At 43.0% G+C, this 12,414-nt stretch overlaps 1 protein-coding gene and 1 long non-coding RNA gene across 3 annotated transcripts in view; one reads left to right on the forward strand and one right to left on the reverse strand.

Moving 5' to 3' along the window:
• The window catches only part of LOC106493083 (ATPase family AAA domain containing 3A), a 33,696-nt gene extending 26,338 nt beyond the window's left edge, over nt 1-7,358 (reverse strand). Inside the window, exons 1-7 of the mRNA XM_067310841.1 lie at nt 7,066-7,358; nt 6,438-6,514; nt 5,725-5,826; nt 4,135-4,194; nt 3,803-3,872; nt 2,896-3,061; nt 2,010-2,079 (exon numbers count right to left, since the gene is read on the reverse strand). Coding sequence (XP_067166942.1) covers nt 2,010-2,079; nt 2,896-3,061; nt 3,803-3,872; nt 4,135-4,194; nt 5,725-5,826; nt 6,438-6,514; nt 7,066-7,294 — 774 coding nt within the window. The 5' untranslated portion in view covers nt 7,295-7,358. The remainder of the gene's footprint in view (nt 1-2,009; nt 2,080-2,895; nt 3,062-3,802; nt 3,873-4,134; nt 4,195-5,724; nt 5,827-6,437; nt 6,515-7,065) is intronic.
• A 192-nt stretch (nt 7,359-7,550) lies between these two features.
• On the forward strand, nt 7,551-12,232 carry LOC106493085 (uncharacterized). Of its 2 annotated transcripts, XR_010886364.1 has the most exons (4): nt 7,551-7,658; nt 7,979-8,111; nt 8,497-9,379; nt 12,053-12,232. It is a non-coding gene; the product is annotated as an uncharacterized lncRNA (long non-coding RNA). The 2 variants fall into 2 exon arrangements; XR_010886365.1 differs by lacking the exon at nt 7,979-8,111.
• The last annotated feature ends 182 nt before the right edge of the window (nt 12,233-12,414 follow it).

Genomic DNA, 12,414 nt, shown 5'->3' on the forward strand with positions numbered 1-12,414 from the left:
CAGCAGGATATAGGGTGAATCACATATGACCCTCATTTGTGTCCTTCCTTACAAATAAGCTTCCTCCCGTTATCTTGTCAAATGAGCCAAATGTTAAGTCCAACACAATTTTCTACCGCCCCACTGAACTGTTAAAGGTAACAGCAACATAAAAATTGTTTCAGCAATGAAACCCTGATAACCAAGGGCACCATCTGTTGAACAGCCACTAGTTCTGAAAGCCACTAGAACATGAACAAATGACGAAAGACAAGTGGAAGCCTCAGCCTTGACCACAAAGGTCTCAAGGCTGTATTTTTATAACATGCACATGATGGACATACAGTTCATTCATCCTTCTCTGAGCCTTACTGGATATGTATTTCTACTTGAATATAGAAGGTCAGAGGAATCAAGAACATGGTGGAAATACATGGGAGGAAAAAACATGGCTTTTCTTGGTATCATGATGTTGGATATGCTTTCAGTTAACATCAAGTCTTGACCCAGAGACCACTAAACCCAACAGTTTCCATCCAAATGGGAATTGGGCTTTGCAGTAGCCCACCACCTAGTTGCATCATAAGCTTGCGTTTGGAAAGCTAAACCATAAGAAAAATTTCTAGAGCAATGTAAAATGTTATTTTTCCAACGAAGTGGACATGCGGAGTCACCAGACAACACCAAAAATATGGCAGGTGAGGCAAGGAGAGAAGAAGAAATCACTTGCCATTGCCAGGCTTAACAGTGTTATTCACTTTAATAAGAAGCATTTATATTCTTACTACACAACGAAAAGGGAAGAAAACTTTCCTCTCAACAGTTAGCCAGGAAGTCTTACATTATTCTCTGTTCCTTGTTCTAATGATAGAATGCTATCTCTTGTGATCAACATTTACCATTTATATGCTGATTACTCCCTAGTGGTGCTTGCTCATAAATTAATGGGATGAAGCTCAAGAAGAAAAAGGTTTAGGCTAAATATGGGAATTCTGAATGCAGATTTAGTGAGAACTCCCACTAGGGAAGAGGCAAAAGCCTAGATGTTCAAGCTACTGAAGATTACACAGCAATTGCTGCATAGCAATCACCCAAATTCTCCAGGCAAGATGAAAAAAAACATGTCATTTTCTCTCTCTCTCTTTTATCTAGAGGAAATAAGCCCCTTTTGTGTCCACCAGATCAAATATTACACATCTCCAATACACTTTTCCTAATATCCCTAAAAAGGCATCTCCAATTTGTAGTTTGATTGCAAAGGTACAAAAGACATTGGGGGGAAGTGGAGATTTTCTGCTTCCAAAAAGCAGTACTGGCAAAGAAGTCCAGTATCAACAACACTAAACACTACATAATGCTCTCTGTTTAGCTATAAACAGACATTCATGCATCATGAAAAAGCAATTGGAGTTTTAAACTACCATGTACATCAATCAATACGAAAAGCTAAATGAAAAGCTGCCAGCTCATAGCTTAGTTAGCTATGGAAATGGAATTCAAGATCTCAAAGTTTAAAAAAAAAAAAAGTGCAAAACTTTTGAATTAGCTGCATTTATCTCTAACTGGCTATTAGATAAAAGCCTGCTCCCCTACAGACAGAAGAAATAGCAAGTTCTACAGCAACTGTGAAAAAGAATGCTAGGAGATAAAAATAATCTGGGGAAAAAGACTCATTTCCTTTTTCCACAGAATCCACATGTACTATTAGTAATAGATGGCAAGCTTTCAGACAATGCATTTGTAAACATGATAATTGTTTTGTCCTTGGAGGCATCATAAGTTGTTGATCAGAGCCAGAACTTTTATGTGATCAACGACAAAGGAATTACCTGTACAAAGAATATGAGAATTAAGCAGAATAAAGCACAGTATCTCCTTAAGTGGGGACTGCAGAGAGCACCAAGTGAGCAGTAAATTCATGCCATGGTTTACTCTGTATAAAGTTGCAAAACATTATACAGAACAAGGAGTCAGCTTAATGCACATTTACAGACCTTTCTGGAAGCTATCAATACCTGTCGCGGTCTTACCGTGGCTGTAACTTTATCCCAATCTGTTACAAAAGCACGGAAGCCTTCCCCGAAGAGCATCCCAGCTGTCCTAGAGTAAGAGAACAGCAAGACAAGCAGGAGAAGAGAAATTTTGAAGACTGAATTGAAACAATTTACAAGATCAGTCTATACTCTCAGTCTATACTCTCAGTCTATACTCTCAGTCTATACTCTCAGTCTATACTCTCAGTCTATACTCTCTAATGACCTCCTTGAGAGCCAGTCAAAGCTAACTGAGGGCTCAGCTAGGAACCCAAACATGAACAAGCATGGCAAATACATTTATCATCATCTGATGTGTTCACCTGATCTGGGATTAAATCCAAAAAAGCATTTGGCACTAAGTCAATATCAACATCTTTTTTTAATGGTAAAAGGTCTGAATGGTAACAAAAGGTCTTTAATACAAAAGCTCTTTTCATCCAAAAACCTCAAAAGACCTAAAACTAACAATTAAAAAATCTCAGTGCCCACCCCTTTGGAGACAGACTGGCTTATTCCTTTCTTCACTTTGTTCAGAAACTGAGAGAACGTGAGAGATTTCAGAGTGCCTGAGTCTGCATCTTAATAAGTTTAAGGCTAGAAGTCATCTATTAGGAAGACCAAGACTAAAATATATCTCCTTGCATCCAATTCTATAATCTCTATAAATCTTTTTGGTTCATATTCAGACCACAATGTAACAAGACAACTGAAAAATACAGTTTTTTAATATATCCCCTATTGTTCAGGGTACAGGAGTGTCCAAACTGACTTTTCACATTCCTCAGAGCTTAAAGGAATAAGCAGTAAGGTTTCCTACAGGATGGGAGAAATCTGCAAAAGAAGCAAATCAACCCACACCCTCCACTTGTCTTGCACATACTTGAGGGACTCTAACACTGTTTGACGATGTTCAGCAGCTTTCAAGCGAATCTGCTCCCGAATGATGTCTGCATTCTCCCGCTCAGCCTTGGCTCGGGCTCTTGCCTCAGCCTCGACGCGCAGCATTTCATTTTTGTGCCGCAACTCCATCTCTCGCTCTACAGTTGCTGAGAGAGAGAGAGAGAGAGAGAGAGAGAGAGAGAAAATATGAGAATCTTCTGGGCTGGCTTAATCCCAAGTAGCAGGTTGGTGAAAGAGATGTACTGCCTCAATCTGGCTTCACAACAGCTGTGTATGGTCACACAGCAACAGCCTTCAAGATCATAATTCACTCCCTCACTAAAAGGCAGTCAACCAGCACAATGCTAAAGAACACAGGGTGAGGAATTTTTTTTCCTGTCTGTTCCCAGAGGGACTGCACACCAAATATGTGACCTTCTCCAGACAGCACAGTGCGAGACAATAATCATCATTCAGTTCTGGAAGTCCACCACAAAAATTGCTGAGGGAAACTTCAGTCAGAGAAGAGCTAAACAATAAGGGATAAACCAACAGAGAAGGAAAACCACAAAACCACTAGGCTCATGTACATCATTTCAGAGGGGAAAGATGACAAGCTACAGATATGAAGGACAATGACCCTGGACACGTAACCATGCAGAGTGAACATAGACTGCACGTAAGGACGAGAAGCAAAGTTAGTTGACTGTAAGATGCTGTCCCAAAGAAGATTTTGCAAGCAATTGATAGTTCTAGTACTACTAAAATTTACCTACTGTTTGCCAATATGGCATTAACACATGCTCCTGATGGAACATTAGCCAATACAGACAAGAATTCAAAGATCACTACAGAGACTGATCTGCCCATCCACTTCGTCACCAGCTAAAGAAAAATTAGTAACTTACCTCGCCTCATGGCTTCCTGCTTCTGTACAGATTCCTCCTGCTTCCTCAGATTCTCTTCATTAGCAAGTTGCTATAGGCAGAGACAACAGCAGAAGATTTATTGAAGTTGTAAGAACTCAGTCAGCTAGGTATTTGTAAAGCTTAAGTATTATAAATGCTTTCAAGAAAGTAGTGCCTAACTTAAAATGCATTATTCTCTGCCCAGCCTCCCAGATTCACACCCCCAAATCCCACGCCCTTAGCCGCTTTGTCCTATCCCTGTCCTTCGATTCGCCTGGCCAAAAGTGCTGAAGCCAAGCAAAAATATATATATGAAAGCAATATTATCATACCTGCTGTCGCATCTGTTCATCATAGCGCTGTCTTGCCAATTTGTCCTGATATTGGGCTCGCTTTAGAAAAAGAAGTATTTAGAACAGAATATTAAGTGTTTAGGAAAGAACCTACTCTTAAGGGCAATAATGTTTGGAACATGCAAAAGAAAAGAGACAAAGCAAAAAAAACAAAAAACAAAAAACAAGGTTTGAAAACAAACAGGACCTAGTTTGAGGCAAAATATCCTCAGTCAGCACCACAAACTCCTCTACGCTGAGAAATCTACATACTCTGACCTCATTTTAAGGTGTCACAGATATAAAAATAAAAAGCAAATGCTCCCTGACCCAGAAAAAGAGCCTTACTGGGAAAACCATGTTTTCATGTTCTAAAACGTAGTACCTAGACTCACGATTGCAAACAACAGAATTGCCAAAATATGCTGCTTGTCAACTGAGCTCCTCAATTTTCTCATCGATTTTCTTGTTCCTCGTTAATTACTTTCATCAGTTTTTCCACTGCAACTGGCAAATAAACCAATGTCATCTAAACTCCACTGAAAGTGATCTGAGGGCCCCAATCCATCAGCAGAGAGGACTCTGGACAATGGATGATGTTATTCTCCATTCCAGATACAGGCGCAGCAGAACAGCTTGCAAGTCATCTCCTCAACAACTGTACTTCACAGCATGGCACTTCAGAAGTAAATCATGATCAAGTTTGCTTTGACTTCAAATGATGACCTACAAAACTGCAAGAGTTCAAGAGCTAATCCATAAACAGATCAGATATCCATGAAGCCCACTTCCTGAGCCAGCCCTGTTCAAAGTCTGAACTCCAATGGGCTAAAAAGCAACATGTGCCAGCCAAGCACTTTTAGCTGGCATCATATCTTTGCAAGTTAGATTTATCAACCCTATATTTTCCTGTACTCTCAAAGTAAAACGTCACCATATGCGACCAATGAGAATAAAAGTCAATTTGCATTTCCCTGACTTCAGTATTATCGTTGCCTCAGTAACTCAATACAGATGGCTAAAACATACCAAAAATCATCAACACTGCTCAAAAGACAACTTCTGACAACTCTCAGATTTGCATCACATCTTGTCTTAAGGTAATTTGTTCTTTCTGAAAGATCAAGCTTGAAAGAAATAGAAATTTAGAGCCTAGTTAAGACTGAAATCCAAATAACCTGAGAGATTTCATTGCCCAGGTAACATACATGCTTGATAAGCCAGCAGTCTTCAACCTTTTAATACCATCAGCTCTTTAGGCACAAGTATGTGTCAGAATGTTCGATAACGCTTCCCTTTGAGTTCCTTTAAGGGAAGTTAAAGGAGCACACAACAAGAATAAGTGTTATCACATATCCCTTTAGGTGTTCCAGAATTTGGAAACACGAGTTTGACACCACAAAGCTGTACCTATCTGAAAATTAAGTCCACCATTACAAAGCTAGGGTACAAAACAGGGTCAGTCTGTGAATGGCTTCCTGCTTATGGCTGCCCCAGGTAGAAAAGCTTAATCAATGCACTGTTTCCCTTTCCACAATGGAGGGGACAAACAACATCACTCATCAGTTGGATTCCCCCTCATTTCCTTACTGCTTGATGCTGTTTTGTTTCTTCACTGAGTGTTTTTCGTCTTTCTTCTGCTTGTACCCGTATCTGTTCACTCTTCAGTTGTTCTATGGCAGCTTCATATTCCTATTATGACAAGAAAATAGTCATCGCAAATAAGCTCAGTACACCATCCTATAGAGAAATGCTAGTGACAATTATATTCCAAGAAATGTGTTTTTTTAATTGCTGTGATATCCTGCAAAGCAGATTGATCACACATCACCAAAAGGCCAAAACATGATCTAATAAAAATAATCTTAAGACAGAAAGCTCATAATCAGCCATTTCATGATTAAATATGATTTATTTTCAAAAAAAAAGCCCCAAATTTCCTTATAAAAGGGACAGACTTCTATCTTCTTCCCAACCATTTTACACCTGCAAAAAACCTCATCACTCCATGAAAATAATATGATAATTTATTCTAGCTTGAAGACATTCTTGAATTTACAAAATCACTCATGACACACAAGTTCTAAATTAAGTTATAAAATGTCAGAGAAAAAGTTAACTCAGCAGCACTTCACCTTCCAGAATTACTTTAAAGAAAAGTCACATACCAAAAAATGCAAGAACAAGAAACTTAGCACCCTCACCACGTTGCTAGAAAATAAAGCTTCAATTTATCCTACACACAAATCTGACAATTGCCTGAACTGGAATAGCGACACAAATAATTATGAGTTACAGCATACCTTAAGTTTTGTTTGCTGTTCCAGCTGTAAGGTCTGCTCTTGCATCTGGGCAAGACTAAGAGCATCTTTTGCATGACCTAAAATGGACAGTGGGAAGAAGTTATCAACAGTACTAAGTTATTTCTCCAGTAAGAAACCTCTCAGACTACTCAATCCAATCTCATGCTAGCATAGACTGTCTAGTGCACAGCTCTGAAGCCACATGTTCAACCTTCCCTGTCGACAGATGCTTAGAAATGTTTTCTGCACACCTGTGACCTGAGGTCAACATGCTAAACTCTGCTGACAAAGTGCTTCAATTCTTTCCTCCCCCTTCCCAGGCTCTAAATGAGGAGCAGGAGGAAGCCAGTGCCCAGGAACAGCTGCACTCAGTGCCCACAGGCCGCTCAAAGCCCGGGCTGCATGCCCCACGAAGCGACCCTATGCGAGCGCTGTGAGAGCCCCAAGCAGCCCCGGCCCTACCCGGGCACCAACTTCTCAGAAGGGGCGGCCCTCCCGGCACACGAGTAACCTCCTAATGGCCGCGAACCCTGCCGAGAAGCGCTGCGCCAAGCGCGGCCAGGCCGTGAGACAACGCGAGCGACGGGGCTGACCCCCGTCGGCCCGGCCCGGCCGGCCCCTCACGCACGGGACGCGTCCAGCTCCCGCGCCGCCTTGGCCGCCCGCTCCAGGCCCGTGGGGTCGAAGTTGCTCCATTTGTCCTTGGGCGCGTGGCGGTCTCCGGCGCCGCCGGCCCCCGGCGTCGCGCCGCCGCCGCTGCCTGGAGAGGGCGGAAGGGAGAGGCCGCCGCCCCCCGCCGCCGCGTCCCCCCCGCCGGCAGGGGCTGTGCCGCGATTCAGCCCGAAGAGCCACGACATGACACCGCCCGACCGCCGCCAACAGCACTAGCGCACGCGGAGGACGCGCCGCTCCAATGCGCATGCGCGACGGCCACCCGCGCGGCCTCCAATTGGGCCGCACGAGGACGTCATCCGCAGGGCGCCGAGTTCTGTCACGCGCAGGATGATGTCTCTTCTGATCGACGGAAGGACGCGATGGTCTGGGCTAGAAAGTGGAATTTGATTGGCTGTGGGGCAGGGCCACGGGGCTGAGGACGGGCACCGGGGAAGGACAAACTAGGTCAGGGTGGTGCTCCGCCATAGCAACGGGAGTGTTGGGGCGTTGCTACGGAGGCCGGAGGAGGCGGTGCGGGGATCACAGCGGCCGATGTGGCCCCAGCAGGTACCGGCCGCGAGGCATGGCGGGGCGAGCCTGTCCGAGAGGGATCCTGGGAGGCACCAGGCTCCGGCTTGCAGGTCCCCGCGGGGTCGCGGCGTCCAGCCCGGCACTGCTGGAGGTCCGTTGCAGGTCCGGGCCTGCCCGAATGCCCTGGCCGCAGCCTCCCTCTCAGCAACTGCCTGGCATGCCCTGAGGAGGCAGTGGGCACTGCGACCGAGATTACCATACACCGTGGTAGATGTCCCCCTTTATTTAGGGCCACCCCTAATGCGTTATTAAGAGGGCTATTAAGAGCTATTAAAAGTTTTGTCTTTTCTTCCTAGTGAAAAGCAAGTGAATTTCTTAGCAACTCCCAGAAGATGAGCACTACTCAGCACCAGAGCTTCATGAAACTACAAAAAAAGTGGACTTTGCACAATGGCAGGGGAGGATTGTCATTGCTTAAAGAAGAAATTGGTAGGATGGAGCTGATGGTCATGATAGATTGACCACATGAACAATAGATCTTTTTAACATAGCTGATTTATCACCTAGGAGAGACATTGGTCATATTCAAAATGTTATATCAGTGTAAATCTGTGATATGATTTGAAGTCAGCTAGGTCTAATGGTGTAATGTTCCCACTGTGCAGAGGAAATCCTCCCCCTTTACAGAAATTCTCAGTTCCGAAGTTCTGTGTATTTTTGACTGAAATAGCTACATAAGTATAGGATATTAACTATGTTTTTCTTAGACTGTTTTTACAGTAGAGTCTGGTAATGGAGGGCAGTCTAGAGGTATTATTAGTAAGAACTATTTAATAAAACATTTTGTAAATAAATACATTTTGTTCTTACCTAGAAACCAACTTATCTCCCACCATAGATGGCTTGGAAGAAAGTCTGCAGAAACTTAAAGTTCAGGTGGACAGCTTAGCCTCAAGTCTGAGCTTTGACATGGATCAAAATGATGGCACAGATTCTGACACCGCAGGCAGTTCAAGCACTTTTAGACCTAAATGGCTACAAATTTATAATGCAGCCTATGTGGAGACAGGTCCTGGGAACACACCTAAGCAGCTTGCTGCATCAGAGTGGTTTCTAAAACCAAGGCATCTAGTCAAATCTTTAGGTGATTACCCAGCACTAACAAACTTAAGTCTTCCAGTGTTCTCCGTATCTGCAGTCAGTCATGTGGCTGGGCTCCTGGAAAGTGAAACCACAAGCAAAAATGATTTGCTATCAGAAGATCTGGTAAATACCAACTCATTTCCTGTAAAGCTTGGAGCTCCACATGTAATTGGAGTCGAGTCTCTCTTACACCCAAAAGTCCCAGTGAGAACTTGCTCTCATGAAAGAGTCAGTTCTTTCTTAGACCAAGGTAGCTCTCTGTCTGTTGAACATGCAGGGAATTACCGATCCCGCTCATTTTCTCCTGCTTCCAAAAAAAGCCGCTGGCTAAGGTCTCGCTCCCAGTCTCCCAAGTCCATTTGGAGGCCAAATTCTGCAAAGGCAAGTGCTTGTGCCCAGCCTCTGCCAAACTTTGGCAGATTCAGGTACAGCAGAAAGACAACAGCATCAACCAGACAGTCACGATCTAGAAAACACAAAATGGGGTCCCTGGCTGCCAGATCCCATACTTCAACTAGGATGAATGCAGGGGGAATACTCAGTTCCTCGTGGAGCCCTTACAGTCTGCCGTCTGCTACTATGTCCTCACCAGCAGCTCAGGACATTTATGAAAGGTAAGAAGAGTCTTTTGTAAGATGAGTTAAATTGCCCTAACAGCCTGAGCCCCCAGCATTTTATTATGAAGAATTATATTGTGCATATGCATTTTGAAGTACCCTTTCACATTATAGATTCCACTGTTACTTATAAGAAATTATGACTGGCAGAAGCAATTTTCCATAGTCCACAGTTGCACTGTAGATATCAATTACATTGACTAAAACAAATATCTTTCATATTTACTTTGTTGCCTGAAGACAAAATCCAGAACCTCTCTAGTGACTGGTAATATGTCCACTGATTTACATTGGATTAGGCAGATCCTATAGTTAGCAGATTAAAGAAAAACAAAATAATTTTGGCTTTTTACTCAGTATTACCTCTTGTATGATGCTGTCACTAGTGTCTTTGGGAGGGCTAATTACTGCAGTGGGGGAAGCGCTTAGTGAAAGATTGGGCCCTGGAATTGAAAAGCTTTGTGCCTAGCATACTACCCTGACTTGAATCCAAAAGTGCTCTTAATACTTCGGCTTCCTACACAAGTCTTGTCTTTTAAACCTCTTCTACTTTAGAAAGGTGATGACTCCAGAATCAGACTTCAGAGAAATTTGACTTATAGGAAGCAATGTTTGAATTCCCCTGGTATTTACTCAATTTTCTTTCAGGATTGGTGTCACTAGATTATAATGAAATAATATTTTGCATCTTAGAGACGGCACAGATTTTTTGTAGTAATTCACTCAGACATGTTAGTATATAAATACTATGGTATGTGCTCCATACATGAAAAGCCTAACCCAAAAGCACAGAAGTGAAAATTGGTAGATCTAACTTGATAGTTCACACATGACTTCATCAGAATGCTGATGATCTGCAATGCTCCACCTTCAAATTTAGCCCCATCCTTCATAAAGCTCCCTGTTGTTGTGAAAGGCAGACATTCAACATAGTTATGGACCCATATTCTTTATAACTGGGGTAACTGGGTGCTCAGGATGTCTATTGTTTCTTGCTTCTAGCTTGAGACATTTGAAAGGGACATAATTTACAGAAAATACAGAACATTCTCCCTTGTAAACAGGCTTCCTTATGGCATCTCAGCATTGATATGGGAAGCACTGTAGAAATACAAGACTCTGTTCATCTTGGTTGATCAGATTTTTGCAGAGTCTTTGAGAAGGCTGGAGTGAGTACAGCAAAGGGCTGCTAAGATGATTAAGGTACTAGTGCATCTGTCATATGAGGAAAGGCTAAGAGAGCTGGCACTGTGTAGCCAGGAGAATACTGAGCGGGGATCTTATCAGTGTGTATAAATATGTGAAGGGAGGATGTAAAGAGGATGGGGACAGACTCTTTTTGAGAGACAACAGGCACAAACTGAAACACAAGAAGTTCCATCTGAATCTCAGGAAAACCTTTTTTACCATGAGGGTGACTGAGCACTGGAGCAGGTTGCCCAGAGAGCTTGTGGAATCTCCATCTTTGGAGATATTCAAAAGCCAGGACAGGGTCCTGGGCAACCAGCTCAAGCTGACCCTGCTTGAGCAGGGGAGTGGGACTAGATGATTTCCAAAGGTCCCTTCTAACCTCAACTGTTCCATTGATTCTGTGAAGGCATTATGGGAAAGGCACTGATAGAAATGTCCCCATATGAGAAGGAGCTGGCACACCTCAGTTTGGAGTGTTTGCATATGGAAGAAGAGTGTTTTTTAGAGCTAAAGAGGCAAGAAGAGCTGGAGTGAACTCAGGGTCCAAGGCCAAAGTGGTTAATGAACACAGCTCCCAAGGACAGATTTGTCTGAAGGACAAAGGACAAACCTGGGGGTTTGATGAAAGGAATGAGAACAATTGGAGTCAAGTCTTTCTAAATTCAGTGACCGTTCCTGCTTGTGCAATTGGGTGGAAAAACAGCTGCAGAGATGCATTCTCCCCCCAAACCCCAGCAATCTATTCTATGTCTGATGGTACATGAGTCAAACGAGAACTGAGTTCACTGCTCTTCATTTTTGAGATGTATCTGAAGAGCACATAGAGATAAGTGTACCCATACATTGCCAGTCAGTGCAGAGCTGTGCATGCACACCCATGTATTTTAACAGATTTGCTGCACAGGCATTCAGATTTTAAGAGTTTTAAGCATGTATCTCAGAGAGTTTGGCCATAAACAGCTATTCAATGAGCAGAGGGAGCACAGCATACTTAAACCCAAGAAACAGAAGCATTAATGTTCCCTGGGATATAGTTGGGGAAGTCAGTGCCCATGGGAAACCAGGAAAGCAGGAGAGAGAGGGAAAGAGAGGGAAGAGGGTGAGAAGGAGGGGGAGAGATGCTAGTTAGAGAGCAAGGCAGTTAGGTAGGGGGAAAAGCACTTTTATTTGCGTAGAAGACGACATTACTTTTGCAGTTACAAGATACGTACACAAAAATGCATATTGCTTTGAAGAGGCAAGATTTGGTCCAAGAATATTTGTTGGGTCTGGAAATCAAATAGATTTGTGAACTAGGCAGAGAGTGAGAAATATTACAATAATGCCAGTTTTACTGAACTTCACACTGGATGGATGGATGGGAGGAGAATAGAGAATCAACATTGCAAGGGAAGATCAGAAATATCACATTATCTACTTGTGTGACTCTCAATATTATTCCTGCTGATATTGCTCAGGATCAGTGCTTTTGTTTTCTAGGTATGAGATGAGAAGCTCCCAGTTCCATTATGAAGCCCACAAGAACAATGAGTTGCTGAGAGGCAGTCAAGACTTGCAATCTCTGTGTAACTACAGATAGGAACTGAAGTCAGCATCCAAGAAACTCCAAGAGCATTAGAAAGCCAACCAGCTGGACTTCCTAATAACAACACAAATTTATGAAGGAGATTTTTATTAACCTGTACTGGGAGAAGACACCATCAGAGATTTCAGCCTCATAATGCAGAAAGGCTCATGCATTATGCTTCCCCCCCCCCGCCCCCCGAAAGCTTCAGAAAAAATTCAGACTCAATAAGCCAAATGGGCCAAATTCAGGCTTGAAACACCCCTTGGATTTTGTT

The sequence above is a fragment of the Apteryx mantelli genome, chromosome 26 (genome assembly GCF_036417845.1).
Source record: "Apteryx mantelli isolate bAptMan1 chromosome 26, bAptMan1.hap1, whole genome shotgun sequence".
Classification (NCBI taxonomy): Eukaryota; Metazoa; Chordata; class Aves; order Apterygiformes; family Apterygidae; genus Apteryx; species Apteryx mantelli.